Source organism: Chinchilla lanigera, unplaced genomic scaffold, assembly GCF_000276665.1.
Source record: "Chinchilla lanigera isolate Chin_1 unplaced genomic scaffold, ChiLan1.0 scaffold00005, whole genome shotgun sequence".
NCBI classification, from domain to species: domain Eukaryota; kingdom Metazoa; phylum Chordata; class Mammalia; order Rodentia; family Chinchillidae; genus Chinchilla; species Chinchilla lanigera.
In genome coordinates, this window is record NW_004955406.1 from 8915181 (window position 1) to 8935194 (window position 20014).

Sequence of the window (20014 nt, forward strand, 5' to 3'; positions counted from 1 at the left end):
TCATCAGTCTCTTTCTCTTTCTTTTTCTACCTGCTCCCCAGACTCAAGAGCTGCATAATGGCATTTTGGTCAACGACAGACTGCATATAACAGAGTGGGCCCGTAAGAGCAGGATGGAAATAAAAACAGTCCTATTACCTAGCGATGTCATAATCACTGTGCTATTTCAGCACATTACTCATGTGTTTGTGGTGATGCTGACGGAAACAAGCCTGCTGTGCTGCCAGTTGTACGAAGGTATAGCATATATAATTATGTATAGTGCTAATACTTGATAGTGATAATAAATGACTAAGTTGCTGGTTAATGTATGTAGTGTACTATATTGTTATTTTAGAATGAACTCCTTGTACTTAAAAAATAAGTTTACTATTAAACAGTATGTTGGGTTACTCTGTGTTTACATAATGACAAAACTGTCTAATGATTCATATCTCATAAAGTATCCCCACTGAAAAACAACACCTAACTGTGTGTAGAACCCCAACTAACACAATATTAAACAAACTTTTAGTCCAACACAGTAAGAGAAAATAAAGAGAATGGTGTTAATGGGATCTAGACATTGTGGACTGGCCAACTAAAAGTCACACACCTCTTCTTTCTTATCTTCTTCTTGCAGCAAATCTGAAAACAGTAAAAACACAGTTTCCCAGCCTCTTTTATAATGAAGAGTGACATGGTTGGAACAATGGAAGACCTCTAGGAAGACTTCTCTTGTTCTTGGCCATTTACTATCATCTTTTTCCTGTCTAGATCTTGTAAACACTCGTGGGAAGGAGGGGCAGTCATCTCAGAACCATGAGAACAAAGCCCTGTGCTAAAGATGGATAAGAGGAACACAAAATGATTTGGGGTTCATGATGCAAGCTATGCACAATGGCTCTCATCTTGGATCACTTCTCCAGAATTTTTAAGACAAATGCACTTTACCTACTAAAGCAAGTTTTGGGTGAGTTATTGTTTACTTATAGTCCAGATTTCAACCATTATAATAAAAGTGAACTCACAATTTTTAATAAAACATGCTCATTCAAAATTTTTTTGAAGCTTTGCCAGACTCATGGCACTAAGAGGAACTAAATTTCAGAGCCTTCTTATTACCAACCAGGGATGCTGGGGCCATTCCAGGTTACAGCCTGGGGGTGCAGCAGGTGGGATCCCAGGGGGTCCCCAGTGGTTGCTGGCATGCTTCCTGGGGCAAAATGCTAACAGTAAAATGGATTGAACACTATAGAATCAAGGTATCAGCCACAGATCCACTTTTTCTCATTTGTTTCTCAAAGTTGTTTTAAATGCAAAACTAATTGTGTTTGCTTACTTCTGCAGCATTAGAATGAGATCCTGGTCCTTTCTTATGCAGTGAGAGTAATTATCTATCTCCACCGATGCTGACAGCAGGAGTCACAGGTAGCTATGGTACAGTGAAAGAAGCACTCCAGCTAATCAAGTGTGAATGTGAGACTTGGTTCTGCCACTTTTTTCTTCATACTACCGCAGGGCATATCTCTGAACATTTTTGAGTTGTTTTCTAATTTTTTGTAAGTATTTGACATTAAGTGAGATAATGATTATAAGAGAACTCTCTAAATGTAAACACTGCAAAAGTAAGACTTTATCAGATAATCTAATTATGTACAAACTGAAAGTAAATAAGTTTCAAAATAAGGAAGCTATATGATAATATTAGGATAGTTCATTCACTTGTACTTAAGGCATTTATTTTGGCTCTTCTTTCCTCAGAGAATAGAGGTTGCTAAGTAAGGGATCTCCATGTGATAAAATGCAAAGGTAGAAAGCCTTTACAGAACAAATTTTCAAGAAAAATCCACATAAAACTTAGTATATTTATTATTAAACAATAATTATTATCAACAATAATGTAATTAAACCTTCTTACTATATGCTGTAGTAGCATTCTGACCATTCATGTCCTTTTAATTATGTTTAATGTCACATATTTAATGTCTTACATCTTCTATACTCTAAGCTCAATAGATGTTTATTGTGCTTAAATCCCAGTTTTGTGGTTGAGAAATTCCAAGAAATAAAATGTATGCAGCTCAAAGATCTATTTTACTTACCCTTGTTTCCTATCACAGACAGGATCCTTTCTTTTGAATTAGTGAAACAAAAGCAGATTCTTAGAAAGAGCATTGAGATGTTACCTGGAAATGGTTCTATTCATCGTACCTTGTCCTGCGTTTGGCACCGGAAACAGTCACACTCAAAGCAGTACTGGTCCCTCAGCTGCTTCTGGCGCTCCTCACTGGTCATTAGCATATCCAGGTAGCAGATAGTAAGCTGTGGAGGCCCAAGACAGGGAAAGTTCATACAGCTGTCACATACATTTTCCTTACTAATGGTTATTATTACTGCCAATGATTAGAGTAGATTTTGCTTGGTTACTAATCAACAAGTTTAAGATAGAAGGTAGCACTTATAGTCCCTTATCCTGTCAAATTTCAATGTATTTCCTTCAAGTCTTTGTTAAGTGTAAGCCTTTATATCATATATTTTAAAGCACTAGGCTTATGACCACCATATACTTTTGTACTCTAGCTTTTACAAATTTTCATTAAACAGAGCTATTATATGTTCAGTATCACTAAGGGTTGGCCATACATGCTATAACCACTGGCAATCAGAGAAGCCAAATTCATCCTGGCAATCAGACAGACAACAGATGATACAGCCAGACTGCTCTTAAATCCTAATAAATTCTATAGCTGTCTCTGGGACTTTTAGGGTTATCCAATCCTTGAAACTAGGGGAATAGTCCTCTTACTTGTAATTAGGTATAAAATATGAAATAATTTCCAAAGGGAGAGAATTTAATGTTAGAGGACAATCATTGGTGGGGTTCATAAGCTGCTTTCCTTGGGTCCTCTTAAATACAGTAACTTCTCTGCCTTAGAGGTGGAAAATCAAGATGAGAGGATACACTTAAAAAGCTGCTGAGTTCTTGCTAGCCCTAAGGGTCTACTTTTAGTCATAGGTCTTTATATGACATCCAGGTGTTTAAATTCACTTGAATAATTCTTCAATGCACTCATAGTCAAATTAAAAAATATATAAAAGAACTCTTGATTTCACCCCACCTGTTCCATTTCAGTCCCTTTCCAGTCTCAGAAGACAGCAATTCTTCTATGCATCATACAAGCTGAAACCTCAGAATTACCCTTGACTTGGCTCTTTCCTTTTGTACTTCCATCCAAATCCACCAAGAAATTCTGTGGGATCTACCTTAAAAATGTATCCACAACCAACTACTTTTTGTCTTTTCCAATGTTACCATCCTGGTTTGAGCCACCACCATCTCTTGCCTATAAAGTTCAAGTGCAATGGCTGGTGTCTCTGCTTCTTTCCCTAGGTTCTTTGCACTCCATCCTCTAGCTGAGTGGTTCATCAACAGAACACATGAGTTAGACTAGGGTTTCTGTCTGATACTAGGCAATGGAGTCCTTTGTGCTTGAGTAAGGGCCAACTTCTGATGGTAGCCCTCAGTGCAATTCAGTGTACACCTTGGCCTGGCGCGAGTCCACAGTGTGAGCTACTAGGAAATGAGCAAAGAAAGGTGAAGCTGACACTTAGAAATTTTTATTTTAATTTTGTTAAGAGTAACTTATATGATGTAAATATAAAACACTGGACTTATCCTTAGTATTTTCAAAACATTTTATTTTCTAATAACTCATTTTCAGTAAATTTTATAAAAAATATTGATCTTCAGTGAAGGAAAATACAAGTCCTTCATCACAGGTAATTAGAGAAGCAGTGGCTTTGCATAATCTGATCCCATTCCCTCTCTGAATTCATGTCCCTCTCTCCCGCGCGTCTCACTGCCCCAGCCAGCCTGGACTCCTTGCTATCCCTTGCTCCTGCCTCAAGGCCTACACATTAGCTGTTTCCTCTGTCTTCTGCCATATTACCAGGGCAACCTCCATCATTGTCCTTCTGTTTCCATCAAATCTTATTTTCTAGATTAGGGCTAACCTGAATACTCTATTTAAAATAACAGCCTAATTTCCACTCTACCCCAGGACTCCTAATTCCCTCACCATTCTGTTTTTTATTGTGCGTGTGTGTGTGTGTGTGTGTGTGTGTGTGTGTGTGTGTGTTGTGTGTGTATCTCTGTGTATGTAACATAAATCATCTTGTACTATACTGTATAAAATACTTCTTTATTTGCTTTCAAATGTAGAAAGTAATTATGGGGGTATTTGTGATGGCAGAAGAAAAGGATATTATAGGAGAGGAAGAAGGTAGGATTATCTACTAAGGAGATGACAAAAACTCCCTAGAGCAAACACACCATGTGGTTTTTCTTTTACTTAAAAGAAATCATCTCATGTCTACAAAACATGATCTCACTTGTTGGAAATGATGGTAGGGCACAGAAGGCCATCCTCTTTGACAGAAAACAGCTCCAGGAAGCCTCACTAAAGCTGCACAGGGAGGCGGGGGAAGGCTGGTTAGCAGATCCGCCAGACCCTCCATGGCCATCACCAGGAAACAGAAGCCACAGCCTCACCTGGCTGGCTGGCTCTCTCTAGAGTCTTGCTGTGTTAGGCAACTCTACCACGCTGCTTTGTACACAGGAACAAGAGGACCTGCCCTTAGGAAATGTACACAATGATGTTACTGAGTTTCTATTACCTGCTGGGCACCTGCCAAGGCAGCATGGAAAGTGAAAAGCAACAAAGGTCTTGAATTTGGGTAATGTTGGGATTTGTACCCAGATCTCTTGATTCAAGCCTGATACTCTACACAAGAAAAGCTGCTTCTCATGCTTCTCGGGGCTCCATGAGAGAGGCCTGCTACATCAGGAGCCCCAGCTGCACCATCACACCTGAAGAACTCAAGCCTGCACGAGGAAGGGTTTTATGACAACTGGGCTCCTTCAACCAAGAGCATGCCACTTTTTAATTCCCTTAATCTTTCTCTTGCTTTATGATCTGAGGTCAAGGCTGCCTCTAAAGTGCAAACGGGCTTTGTATGGGCAAGTTGTTCTGGGTTTCTACAGGGTATTAGGTTCCACATTCCAAATAACATTTCAGCATACTTCTTGAAAGAGTCTTTTAGTAAGTTTGAGGCAGTATGTACATTCATTTTTTTAATTTTAAAAATAAAAGGGGGAAAACTTTAACAGACAGACAACCTTTTACAAAATAGCAAAAGAACAGTACAGACAATACAGAGTTACAAAGTAGTAGGAAATTAACAATGCTTGTTGTATTACATATTGATATCTTCAAAGTGGTTTACATTCATTTTTATGCTCAGGCTCTCTGGGTCCATTTCTGTATATGAGATGAGGTGATAAATTAGATAATCTCTATGTCCTCATTCCAGCCTAATGACTCCTAGTCACTGGCCCAGCCACCAGATTAGGCCAATTGGAGGAGTACAAGGTACACAGTGTGAAGTCCCTGACACTAGGGTACTTGACTAATCCAAGGCTTCATTTTGGGGGCCAAACTACAAGAATGATCATGCCAGGTAGTGAATGGGCAGCAGGAGACTACTTATTTCATTTAACCCCAATAAACAGGCTCTTATAGCCTCCCTCAATATCCTATAAGTGCCGGCAACCATTACCTGGACTATGCAATGGCTTTCTAACTGGCCTCCCTGCTGCCTTCTGTCTACTTTCATCTTCTAAACTGCTTTCAGAGAGATCATGCTAAAACTCCCATCTGATCATGCCATTTCACTACATGAAGACTTCTGATGGTTTCTCAGTATCTAGGGGATAGAGCCACACAAGGCTTTCCTGTACTTATTTTAGGTCTTTTTCCAATCTCAACGTCTTTCCCTGTACCCTACAGCCTATCACAATTGTGTACATTGCCATTGCTCTGTTACAACACACACCATGCCAATACATTTCTGGGTACCACCCCTCAGCTAAATAAGAGCGCTCTCATCCTTCAAAATTGGCTTAAATGTGCACTTTCCAATGAGGACTGCCCTACTCCCTCAGAGTCAATGACTCATTTTTCTCCTTTATTCTCTTTCATGTCACTGAAGTTTACAAAATATACTGCTTCAAAGTCTATGAAAAACATTTAGTAAAACATATACCCAGATTACCAATAGCTAATAACAGCTAAGTCATTTTATCAGCTGAAGTAAAAACCATTATTCAAAACTCACTGATTCGCAGTTTTAATGGAGTATCTGTTCACTAAACATAGGGCTCGTTTAGCGGAAACACACATGTGAAACTTGGCCATTGATCAGCTGATGCTTTAATGGAATAAAAGAAAATTGCATTAAAATATTAATGTCAGTGACCACTGTGCTTCCATTTTAGTGTGGCTTTTATGGAGAATGCAATAAATCATCCCCAACACTAGAGTAATATTATCAAAGAGATTTTGTGTATCTGAATCTGCTGCCTACCTCCAATCTCAAGGCAAAATGAATTCCTTTTTCATAAAACAATCCTTCCCATCTATATGAGTGAGTAAGAAGGCCAGATTAAAATTAGACACTATTTTTGTTTCTAGAGTTACACTGTCACATTTTCAATATTTTGGCTCTCAACTAAAAAAAAATGTTTTAAATTTTAAAATTAAACCTGAGTATCATTTTCTTCTCTTTGTCTCACAAATCCTGCCAGATTTAGCTTCTTTATATTACATTTTTGAGATCCTCCATTCTAAGCCACCACCTGACCTTCTCTTGACTTCATGTTACTACTGTCACCTCTTACCTGAATTATTTTGTCACTCTGACTCTCATTACTCAATCTTAACTACACACAGGTAACTGCTCAGGCAGTTCCTTTCCCTAAATGTTTCACCAATGTCCCATTGTCTGTCACTCCTCTTTCCATGAATATTTACTGAGAATTCCTTACACACCAGGCACTGTCACGGAATCTTCACATGAACCCAGCCCATTGCTCTGGTCCCTACATATTTCCACATCAGCTTGTCACATCTGAATTCTCTGGTCTATTGACATGAACAGCTTCTTACTGCCTGAACTCATTGTTCCGTTCCTGAACTCTATATCACAGTTTAAGCTCCCTTCCCCTGCCTCAGTGGCTGTAACTCTATGGATCCTTTCAATTTGAAGAGTCATTTCTCTGGAAACATTTCTTAACTGCTCCCCAACTCCTGCCCCTTTCTACCCCTTGCATGCTCTGCTCCAAATGTCTATAAAGCCCTGTACACATTTATGCCATTTTGCCTTTGATATTCTGTTACTGTTTTTTGCTCTGTATCACGTCTATCAATTATACCTTGAATTCTTATAGGCAAGCTTGGGCCCTATTCATCTTTGTATTCCTCAAAGTTTCTGAAACTATCAGCCCAGCTCTTGCTACCCAATAAATACTCAGTGAATTTGTTAAATGATGTAACAAATACAAACTAAATAAAGGAACAGACCTCATCCCAAAATACACTAGATTAAAACTGACATTAAGGATACCAATATGTTCAGTTCATGCAAACCACATTTCTCCCAAGCCATGTGGATCCAGAGAATGCTGACAGCCAATGGCATGACAGCCTCAAGTTCTTTTAACTATGAAACCCATGAGGGTAGCCTAGACTGTCCAGCTTTATTCTCTGATCCATGTTTTACAAGTCTATCAGACTACCAAATGTATTTCATAGCTTAGCACAGTTCTGCAGGGGCAGCCATCAGCAATCCCACATGAGAGCTATGACACATGGGCACAGAAACTGTACAATCATATTACAAACTTCTCTCTGCAAGAGGTGGCAGGAAGAAGAAGCACAAAACCTTGAACCAACACAAAAGACTCAACAACTCACCATGATAATGTAAATTCTCAATTGCAATGTGTGGTAAATTGAGCAGGATTGAAGGAAAATGTTCCAAAGGGGGTCCAAAGTATGGTTTGATGTGAAAGAAACAAAAGGGAAAGCAACTTCTGTTATTATGGAAGCTTCAGCAATTTTCCAGCTCTCCCTGTGTGGATACTGACATATTCCTATCTCTAAATGGCAATGAGTTGGCTTTAACATTCTTTTCTTTCTGAGAGCCAAGGAATGGAACACACATAAGTACTGCACATAAGAACATACGTAAGTTCCAAAATTAACTCTAATATCCCATACCACCTCTTGTTTTACCTTCATTTACTCAACAAATACAAATCAAGGATCTCCTGTTTCTAGAACTGTCTAGGCTTCCTTCATAGAGCTTATATTCTGGTGCTTATATCCCAAACAGCCCGTGTTAAAAGTAGGGGTGCCCTAATGAACAGAAAAGGCAAAATGCAAAAATGATGTAATGTAGTTACCAAACTGTCTAAATTTGGTCCCTTTAATATTTGCACAGTAAATAGGAATTGGTCCTCCTAACAAATGCCTCACAAGGTTTTCTCTCAAGATTCTCCCTCTCCTTATCTCTGCCCCAATGTGTCAGTTTTAAATGTATAGGATAATTTAACTTCTTCCTTTCTTATCTTTATTTCTTTTACTTCTTTCTCTTGTCTACCTGCTCCGGTTAATGTTTGTAGAATGATACTGAATCAGAGTGGTGACAGTGGACATCCTTGTCTTGTTCCTGATTTTAGAGTGACAATTTTCAGTTTTTGGCTGTTTAGTATGATATTGGCTGTTGGTTTGTCACAGATGGCTTTTATCAGATTGAAGTAAAGACCACCTATTCCAGTTTTCTGCAGGGTTTTTATCATGAATGGGTGCTGGACATTGTCAAATGCTTTTTTATGTGTCTATTGAGATGATCATATGATTTTTGTCTTTGGCTCTGTTGATATTATATGTTGATAAATGTATTACACTTATTGATTTGCATATGTTGAACCATCCCTACATCTTTGAGATGAATCCTGCTTGGTGATAGTGTATAATCTTCTTGATGATTTGCTGCACTCTCTTTGCCAGTATCTTATTGAGGATTTTTGTGTCTATGTTCATTAGGGAGATTGGCCTGTAGTTCTCTTGTTTTGGTTAGGTCCTTCTCTGTTTTGGTACCAAAGTCATTCCAGATATGACTTTGGGAGTACTGCTTCTCTTTCAATTTCATTAAAGAGTTTGAGGACTAATGGCATTAGATCTTCTCTAAATTTCTTATAGAATTTAGCAGTGAACCCATCAGGATGTGGGCTTTTCTTTGTTGGTAAATTTTAAATTACCTTGTCAATTTCATTGAGTGATATTGGGTTATTTAGAATTTTTATATATTCTTGATCCAACTTTGGGAATTTATATGTATCAAGGAATCTGTTTATTTCTTCTGTTTTTTCGATTGTATTTGAGTGAAGATTCCAAAGTAGGTATTGATGATCTAGATTTCCACAAGATCTGTTGTGATTTCACTCTTTTCATTCCTAATTGCATGAATCTGAGTCTTTTGTTTCCTTTTTTTGATAAATTTGGCCAAGGATTTATCAATTTTATTTGATCTTTCAAAGAACAAATTCTTCAATTCTTTGCACTGTTTTCTTGGTCTCAATTGCATTAATTTCTGCTCTGATTTTTATAATTTTGTCTCTTATATGAGCTGTGCGCTTGATGACATGATACTCTACCTAGAAGATACCAAAAACTTCACTAAAAGATTTCTAGTTTTAATAACCAATTCAGTCATTTAGCTGGATACAAAGTCAACACTCAAAAATCAGGAGCATTCCTGCATACAAACAACAAACTCACTAAGAAAGAAATTAGGGAAACAACACTTTTTACAATAAAATAAAAAAAAACCCACAAAACAATATTTAGGGATCAGTCTAACAAAGGAAGTACAAAATCTCTACACTGAATACTACGGTACTCTGAAAAAGGAGACTGAAGAGGAAATCAGACAATGGAACGATACCCCTTGCGCTTCTGTAGGAAGAACCAACACAGTGAATATGGCTATCCCCTCGCTCCACAAATTGTTACACAGATTTAACGCAAGCCCAATCAAAATACCACTAGTGTACCTCACAGAACTAGAGAAAACATTCCTAAAATTCATGTGGAACCAGAAGAGACCTAATGACACAAGCAATTCTCAGCAACAAAGACAAGGCAGGGGGCATCATAATTCCCGATTTAAAAACGATACTACAAAAGCTACTGTGATAAAAAGCATGGTACTGGCAAAAATAAAAACAAAAACAAACAAATAAACAAAAAACCCTCCACGCTTGAGGATCAATGGAACAGATTAGAAGATAGAGAAACAACTGCAAACACACTCAGCCACATTATCTTTGACAAAGGGGCCAAACACGTTCACTGGAATGATAGCCTCTTCAATAAATTGTGCTGAAAAAACTTTCACATGCCTAAGGCTTTCCACATGCCTACAACTAAAATTAGACCAATTTCTATTACCAGGCATCACACTAAAATCAAAATGGATCAAAGATCTAAGTATTAAAACAGAAACACTGTATCTCTTGGAAGAAAGAATAGGCAAAACTCTTAAAGACATAGGTGTAGGCAAGGACTTCATGAATAAAACTCTGATTGCACAAGAAATACCACAAAAAAACAACTAGGATCTCATCTTACTAAAATGCTTTTGCACAGCAAAAGAAATCACCAACAGAGGGAAAAGACAACCCACAAAGTGGGAAAAATTTTAGCCAGTTATTCCTCAGATAAAGGACTTATATCTAGAACACACAAAGAATTGAAAAAATCGGACCCCCCCAAATTTAAAGACTCAATCTAAAAATGGACATCAGAAATGTATACACACTTCTCAGAGGAAGAAATACAAACAGCAAATAAATATATGAAAAAATGTTCAACATCACTGGTCATTTGAGAGATGCAAATTAAAACAATGCTGAGGTTCCATCTCACTCTGGAAAGAATGGCTATCATCAAGAAATCAACCAATAACAAATGTTGGTGGGGCTGTGGGGAAAAAGGAACCCTTTTGTAGTGTTGGTAGGTGTGTAGACTGGTGCAATCACTATGGAAATCAATGAGGAGATTCCTCAAAAAAACTAGGACTGAAGGTCCCATCTGACCCAGCTATTTTCCTCTGGGTATCTTCTCAAAAGAATGAAATACATCATATCACAGTGATATAGGAGCACACATGTTCATAGCAGCACAGTTTGTAATAGTTAAATTTTGGAAATAACCTAAGTGCCCATCAACTGATGAATGGATAAAAATGATACATTTTTTATACAATGGAGTAATACTCAGCCTCAAAGAAGAATAAACTCGAGACATTTCTAGGTAAATGGGTGCACCTTGAGACCATACTCTTCACTGAAATAAATTGCACAAACATGGGATGAGAAACTGATAGTGTAAATACGAATCAAAATGTATAACAGATACGGTGAAATAGGAAAAAATTATTCAAAAGGAAATAGGAAAAAATATATTATATTTCCTTTATAAAGGAAATAGGAAAAAATTATTCAAAAGGAAATAGGAAAAAATTATTCAAAAATTATTCAAAATTATTCAAATTATTCAAAAAAACTAGGAAGGGGAGAGAGGGAGAAGAGGAAAGGGAAAAGAAAAAAATGAGAAAAAAAGGATAAAATGGAAACAAAGCTTTGTAAATAAGGAGGGGAAGAGGGGTTGGAGGGAGGGAAGGGGAATGGAATAAAGAAGAGAAATCAAGATACTGTATATTATGTACAGGTACAAATTCCCTATGATGAATGTGATCTTTATATCTAAATTGTACCAATAAACTTAATAAAATAAATACATGTGCAGGATGTATTTTAGTTGTTGGCAGCTATAGGCTTGAATTGAACAGAGACTGGAGACACAATTTTTCCTCAATGGTCAGTAGCTGCATATAATGAAGAACTGTTTGATTCAAAATGCCAATAGCTCCCCACTGAGAAACATTGCTGGTCTTTAAAGTATGCTCAATTAATAGTCATTTTAGCAAAGAGGGATCAATGCCTCTTCACTACTAGGCAAAGTGCAAGGAAGCTCAGATGTAAGCAAGACCTAGGTGTCTCTCCTCATGAAGATGACAGCTGAACGAGCCAGAATAAGTGCCAAATATATGCTAATAACCACCAAAAGGGAGATCTTAGAGGGAAAGACCTTCCCTCAATGTGAAAAACTAGCAAAAGCTTTATGGAAGAGATGGTGTTTGAAAGGACCTTGAAGGGAATATGATATTAAGGCAAGTAGAAATGGGCAGAGAGAAGGACAAGTAAGCACAGGAAATGTCATCACCAAGGAGCATACTACAGAATGGTTTTTATTTTTGTTTGTTTGTTTGTTTTGTGTTGGTACCAGAATTGAACTCAGGACCTTCTGCTCCACATAGCTATATCCCCAGCTACTTTCTATTTTAACAAGCTGATAAAGACTTTCAGGGAAAATCCTCTTTTTTGTTGTAAAAACTCTTTGATAAGAACCATTGAGAAAAATGTCAAGTCTGCAGGGCTTGCTGCTGAACAGAAATGTTGTTTTACACAAGAAGGATTTGCTTATTGCTCCAGAAGTAGAAAGAGAAAGACATAAAAAACCCAAAAGATAAGGTGTTTTTTTTCCAACTACATGAACACCAAACAGGCAGAAGAAGTAGTGACCAAGTCTTAAAAACAAGATACAAAAAACTGTGTTTGTTGTTTCTGAAAATTCCAGTAGTTTTTCTGTTTGCCTGTCAAATTTCTTTCTTTTCCTTTTGCAGTGGTGGGGATGGAAACCAGGGTTTTGTGCATGTTAGGCAAGCACTCTACCAATGAGCTACATCCTTAGACCTTGTTTTGTTTTGTAAATTTACTAAAACATCAACCTCATCAACAACAACAACAGCCACTCTTTGACCTCTAAACTAATATTGCTGAAAATTGATAGTAGTTCCTTTTCTCACCTGCTTTGCAGTCATATATGGCTCCAGCAAACACAAATCTAAATTCTTCAAATCATTGATAGATATGTATACTTAGTACACCAGTCCTACAAACAGGAAATCCGACAAAAGTTGCAGTGTAAGTAGTGTCTTACTGAATTGGCAATCAGCCTAGGGGTGAATCTTGTCAAAGCCAAATCTCCATCTCCATAAAATATGATACCTCTGAGTTCAGATTTTATTGGCTGAGTGCTGGATAAATGCAATAAAAGCTTATGATCCTCTGTTTTCCTTGCAATAAATATCCACTTTAGCAAATTGGATGGTAGAAGGAAACTGGGTTCTAGAAAGCATAAATATCTATAAACCAGAACTCAGCACAAATGGAAACTGAGCAAGCTCCATACAGAGCTGAGTTCACAGTCCTCGAGTGGCCCAGATGTGGCTGCCTCATGAGACCTCAGGCTGCTCTGAAGATTCATCACCAAAACAGGTGGGCTTGGCTATTTACAAACTGAGAGTCAAGGCCCATTCATTGCTGGAGGTCATGCTCCCAGGCCTCTATTCCCTTTCCATAATTTGCTTAAGTGATCACCCAGAGATACGGATGGATTTGTAAAGTTCCAACAACTGCCTGAAAGAATAAAACCTGTTTGCTTTTTACACACAGATGTAAAAAATTCAAAATCCAATTAGTGGCCTTTGGAGTGAGTAAGCTCTTAGAAATCTATTCACAAGTGGGCTGCCTCTTGTCACAGAAGAATGACCATTTTTAGGGATGGCAGTCCTCTGAGCTGTTGCCATTGAGATTTAACAACTGTTGTGCATATACATAAAATACACAACCCTATAAATAGCAATCGTGCACTAGAACTATCACCATCCAGAAATATGGTGACAAAATAAAAAGTTAGCACATCCATAGATTAGGATGTGACTGGTCGCTGAACATAGGTGACTCTATCATGTATCTTTTTTTTTTCCTTGGTTTTTCTCCAGTACCGGGAACCGAACTCACGACCTTGCGCTTGCCAGGCAGGCGCTTTGCCGCTGAGCTAAATCCCCAGCCCCTCTATCATGTATCTTCCCACTGGCAGAAAGAAGGGTAATGAAAAGCAGTCCCTTAAGCACAACCGGTTGTAAGAATGCTTATCCTGAGTCTTTGGTGAGGGAGGAGGCCAGACGGGGTGAACACAAGTTTCCTTACCTCCTCTCCCACCTCGATGTCTCGGACAGCACGCAGTAGGAGGTGGGGCCCGTTGAACACAATGGAGCAGTTGGGATCACAGCTGTGGTTGAGTAAGGACACACTGAAAACAGAGAGGAAGATCATCACGGCTCAGCAGATGGAGTGAAACAGCTACACTTGGTGAGTGCTGTGGAAAAGACACTTTGGGTTGGGGGATGTGGAGTGGGAAGAAATAGGTGAGGTTGAGAAGGGCTCACAGCCTGAGTACTCTGGGTGCATTCCCAAAAATGTCACTATCCTACTTTATATGAATTAAAATGCTCCCTAAAATGGAGGCTAATTAGGAAAGTTTGCTCACTGAAATATTTTTTGAGTCCTTTTTTAGGTGGGAGTGCAGATATCTCAGACACCAGCCAGATAACATGAAGATGGAGAGAAAAAATGACGTGTAAAGAAATCATCTTTGAGATAACAGGATGCAGCAGCAATCACTGCAGCTAAGATGCCACTGACCTTTCCCACAAAGGATCTCATTTAGCGTCTCTACTACAACATAATAATGAGGTGGACTTCCTCTTCCAAGGAAGTTGAGAGGGTCTTCCTAACTAGATGTTCATGCGCTCTGGGGCATAGCCTCATCATTTTATTACACTGAAAGTGCAGTCTTTAACATCTGGGAAATGGACTGTATTTAAACTTCCACCATAAATTGATAATAATTAGAACAAGCATTTGCTGTACAGACAGTACTTTCTTAATGCTTGAGCATGTTTATCTAATGCAGTCATCACAATGACTTTACAGTGCTCGCTTCAGCAGCACATATACAATGATTCTACAAAGATCATTTGCAGATGAAGAGACAGATACACAGAGGTTAAATAATTCACCCAAGCATACACACGAGTGAGTGGTGACTCAATTTGAACCAGGTGGCCTGAACTCAGAGCCCATGCTCTGAACCATTCTGCGCTATTGGCTTTTGAGAACCAATACTAATAGACCTGACTTGCAGCTAATGGCACTTGTGGGAAAGAAGAAGCCAAATTCTCAAATTTGTGGTTAATTATAAAAAAGAATATATTTATACTTGACCCCAAATGACATAAAAACAAAATGAAAGTAGGAATGACACTAGTGCTCGTGGAAGGGCAGCACAGTAGCTCAGGGACAAAGGTCATCACAGTGACAGTTGTAGAAGCAGTGCAGATAGCCAATCTTGAAAGTTTTCTTGCCTTCTGGAGCTTTGGGGCTCAGAGTATGCTAATGCAAATGACAAAAGGGACCCACTACTATGAGGCAGTAAGTCTGATAAGATTCACACGTGTTTCAGCACAGGGAGTAGGGCAGTAAGATCAGGGACGGTGTAGGGGATAACCAAACCTCAGCTTGACAGTTAACTGGTACCCACAATCCTCAACTTCCTACCCCAAAGCTCCTAAGAACAAAAATTTAGTTCTGAGGCCTGCCTCTTCATTAACAGCATAGCACATAAAGTGCAGTTATAAAACTTAACATTTTTACATCTTCTTGTAATTCATCACTAAGTTACCAGCCTGGCTCTTGAGCCAGTTGCTGTGATATCATTCTAACTGCCTCCAAAAGGCTGGGAACTGGGTGAGAATTAAGGTCGTGTCTTCCAGGCAATGAAATACTGTCTTCCATACCTGGGGTACAGGCCAACACCAACTTCCTGCATCTCTGCATTACAGATGGTGAAAGCATTACAGATCACCTGTGAAAACAAGGGGGAGACAATCAGTGTTACTGGAATTACTTAAAAAATTAAATAGACAAGTGAATAAAACTTTCAAAAATAAAATGGAAGGGCCTTTCTCTACTTGTATGGTAATAGCGAAGCTAAATATGGATGCTCTGCGATTTGCAGACACTCTCGGGGGCACTCTTCCCCCTTCAGGACACCAGGTGTTTCAGTACAGAAATACTAACATTTTGAGGTTTAAAGCAGCACAGCAACTATTAGCTACAGCCTAATCATTCTTACAGTTACAGTTACATGAAATGTTCAACATTCAGAATACAAATAAGCTACTTGTTGAAAACTTGACTCCTATATATCAATATTTTTTACTCAAATTGCCACAGTTTCCAAATACCATTGAATCTGGTGTGTATCTGAGTAAGTTCATGACCCAAGCTGATCACAGACCACAGTAAACACAGGCAGTAATTTGGTCAAACTGTGGCCACACATGGAACCCCTCATTGGGTATGTCCACAGTTCTGTACCCTTTAGGGTATACGGCAAATAAAAAAGATAATCACTCCTCTCAAGGAACTTAAAAACCTTTCTGCAGTAAGGTGAATGTATGCGAGGCCACAAACCACCATGGAAAGAGCACTGCACTTGGAATGAGAATGCTTGGAATGATGGTGGCATAAGAAGTGGGAAGAAGTTGGTAACACTGCCAACAGGACTGACTGAAGGACTTTATAGAGAATAAAATGAGTCCAGATAATGCTTGAGGTTTTCAGCTTGAACAAATAGATCACACTTGCCCTTTACTAAGATGAGGAGAAATGTAAAGAAAGAGATTTGGTTCATGAGAGCTGGCAGGGAGTCCAGTGGTTCTCTTTCAGTTATGTTACATTTGAAATAGATTATCTGACATCCAAGCCGAGACTAAGAACGAGCAAATGGAGTTCAGGGGAGTAGTTAGAGCTGGAGATACAAATATAGGATGAAAAATAACAAAGCCCATCAAAAAGAAAATAAAAGCAGCCACTACAGACTTAAGATAAACCAGTAACTACAAATGGATGCTGACTTGTTAGAAACTTTCTGCACAGGAAAAAGCAGTGACAAGAGATTTCTCTAAATCAGGTTTTTATGAAAGAACACAAAGTATGAAAAAGTGTTCAGTCCTTTGAGAGTCTTTCACTGCTCCAGACAGCTCTTATATGAAATCTGGTGCAACTTATCATGATTTGGCATTTTTCCTCTAAAAGTCTGAAAAAACTGCAGTTTGAAATAAGGAAATAAGTTGGTACACATACACATATTTTAAACAAATATCAGTTAAACTGCTTTATGGGCATCTGTTCTGCATTAAGCTGTATCAGTATTGCCTATATAGACTTATGTATATAGTGGATGATAAAAGTACAGGACAAAAGATTCTGTAGGTTTTCTTAAATTGAATTTTTAAATGGGTATGAATATGGGAAGTGGATGTGGATTTTAACACATATTTTAAAACATAGTCAGAATTTCAGCTAAAGTAACCCACTAATGAAAAACCACAGAGTATTTAATGTGCTAATTTTGAATCAAGCCAAAATTAATTTTTCATCAACTAAGAAGCATATTCAAGGTTTTCCTGAAATAGACTCATTCAGATAAAATTTTTAAAAGAGTAAGAACTACAGGAGGAAATGTCAACTTGGTGGGCTCTTACTCTGGGAAACTTTCCTCATCCCTGCACTTACATGGCTTTTACTTATCCTTTTAATAGTGTTTATCAAACCAGATTATTATTTACTCCTAACTTGCCACTATACACAAATAGATTATAAGATACTCAAATAGTAGAGATAATATCTCATTTATTATTGTATTCCTATACATATCACAATGCTTGATATATAGAAGACACTAATAAATGGTTTTCAGATAGATGGATGACTGCTTGGGTCTGGTCCTCAGCATCCCCAGAGGATAATTATCCAGAACAGGGTGAGGGAAGATCCAAGAAACTAATCTAGATGTGGATGTGGAGAAGAAGAGATGGATGGAGTTATGGGCCATGAAAAGGAAAAGGTGAAAGTTCATTTTTCATATTTCTTGTCCTTAGATATCCAACCTTTATAGCCCACTACTCACATTGCTTTGCCCAGTTTTTCTGTCCAGTCTGATTAATCTTTGTTTTATCCTCTTTTTCACTAGTCTAAAGGATGAGATGACAGTCTTATTCATTAGAATAGCACAGGATTTGTTTGCTTCTCTGCTTATACCAAGGACCTGGTATACTAGCAAAAATATTTCCTGAATGAATGAAGCAATGAATGACAGGCCTAATGTTTCTCCTTCCCTCTAGCTTCTCTTGTATCTTCTCCTTTTAGTCTTTACTTTCTGCTCTTTTCCTATTTTCATTATTATCAATTTGTCATTTGCATCTTTAGATTTCATTCCACTGTACAATAAGAGTATTTTTAAATTTAACATGTTTCAAACAAGCTCCTCCTATATACTATTCTCAGAGTTATGTCTGTATTACAGTCTTCTTGAGCCACTGAATAAAAGCGTAGATTTTGCCCACTCTCACTTTTATTTAAAAAAATGGTGCTTCTATTCAGCTCTACCTTGACTAAAAGGAACTTTACAGGAAATAATCTTGACATGTACCACTGACAACCATGATGGTTATGAGGCTGCTCTTGGGATTCTTCTTTTTAAATGAAAGAATAGGTAGATGGTATGTCCAGGTGCAATTAAACAATAATTTAAAAAAGAACTGTTCTTTATATCAAAAAGTAAAAGAATGGAAAGTGTTACAAAACAAATTTTAAATATTTTTAAAGTATTAACTTTGCATAAACAGTTAATTTAGGAAATTGCACATGCTAAACAACTAATAAGTGAACACTTCACAGGAAGACACATGTAGAAAAGCATACCAGTGGGATTATTTTGACAAAGATAAAAGTGGTTAAGGTAAAGAATTCACTCTATAAAATCTAGCATGAATATTCTTTAACAATATTTCCCATGTCTTCTCTGTGCATCCTGAACTGACTGGCGACACACAATCAGATGGGCTGCGACTCACTGACAGCATAGTTCCCAGCTAAACACTGCTGAGAGAATCAGCTACTTCCCATCTACTTCCTGGGGGCAGAGAGAACGACCTAGGACCCCACTGCCATTACAGTCTGAGTCTGGGCCCTCCATACACCCGGCACAGACAGGAGATCCTCACTCAGAAGGCCCATGAACTGCTCTCACCAGGGTTCACATGTGGGCCCTCTCTGCATATGCCCAGCGCCCAGTGAGATTCTGGAGCATGCGCACCATGAGCTGCTGGCACCGCGGTTCGGGTTTGGGCTTTGCTTGTGCCCCAACCTCCTAGAGATCACAGACATGGGCAGTTTATGACTGCTGTTGGTGTGGCCCATGTCTGGCTCCTCTGTGCATCCTGAACTGACTGGAGACACAGAATCAGATGGGCTGTGACCCGCTGACAGCACAGTTCCCAGCTGAATGCCACTGAGAGAAACAGACACTTCCTATCTACTTCCTGGGGGCAGAGTGGGAGACCCACGACCCTGCCGCCATCACAGTCTGAGTCTGTACCCGGTGCAGACGGGAGATCCTCACTCAGAAGGCCTGCGAACTGTTCTCACTAGGGTTCGTGTGTGGGCCCTCTCTGTACATGCCCAGTGCCCAGTGAGGTACTGGAGCAGGAACTGCTGAGACCACATTTCAGGTTTGGGCTTTGCTTACACCCCGACCTCCTGGAGATCACAGACATGGGCAGTTTGTGATCGCTGTTGGTACAGCCCGCATCTAGCTCCCATGCACATCCTAAACTGCCTGGAGACACAGAATCAGGTGGGCCACAGCCTTTTGACCCTGCAGTTCATGTCTGGATTTGTCTGTACCCTGAACTGCCTGGGGACACAGGTCAACTGCTCCAGGATTGCGCACCAACGCAACCCAATTCTGGGTCATACACGTGCCCTGAACAGCAAGGGGATGCTGGATCAGACAGGCTGCCATCAGCTGACATCACGGTCTGCCTCTGTGACCTGAGAGAACTAGATACACTTTACCATCTGCCAGAAAACCCCAGACTAAGCAGTGCATCTCAGTGGATACTGAGGGGCAAGCTTGACCATCAGGAAAACCAGGGACACTAGTGGCCTTTGCTGAGCTATCAGGGAAGAGGGAGACTGAGCTTTCTGCATCTGGTATCAAACATGACAAGATGAAGGACTAAAACACAATCTCATAACTCTACCCCACTCAGAACAAGTCCAGGAGACATCAACATAGGAGAACTTGGTAAA

At 38.9% G+C, this 20014-nt stretch overlaps 1 protein-coding gene and 1 long non-coding RNA gene across 2 annotated transcripts in view; one reads left to right on the top strand and one right to left on the bottom strand.

The window, feature by feature from the left end:
- Nucleotides 1-20014, bottom strand: part of Smyd3 (SET and MYND domain containing 3) — a 649248-nt gene that overhangs the window by 146816 nt on the left and 482418 nt on the right. Inside the window, exons 6-8 of the mRNA XM_005374789.2 lie at nucleotides 15652-15719; nucleotides 14003-14105; nucleotides 2194-2304 (exon numbers count right to left, since the gene is read on the bottom strand). Of these exons, the coding sequence (XP_005374846.2) occupies nucleotides 2194-2304; nucleotides 14003-14105; nucleotides 15652-15719 (282 nt within the window). The remainder of the gene's footprint in view (nucleotides 1-2193; nucleotides 2305-14002; nucleotides 14106-15651; nucleotides 15720-20014) is intronic.
- LOC102010124 lies at nucleotides 144-15634 on the top strand. Its single transcript, XR_259486.2, has 5 exons — nucleotides 144-237; nucleotides 757-952; nucleotides 1330-1410; nucleotides 14032-14164; nucleotides 14370-15634. It is a non-coding gene; the product is annotated as an uncharacterized LOC102010124 (long non-coding RNA).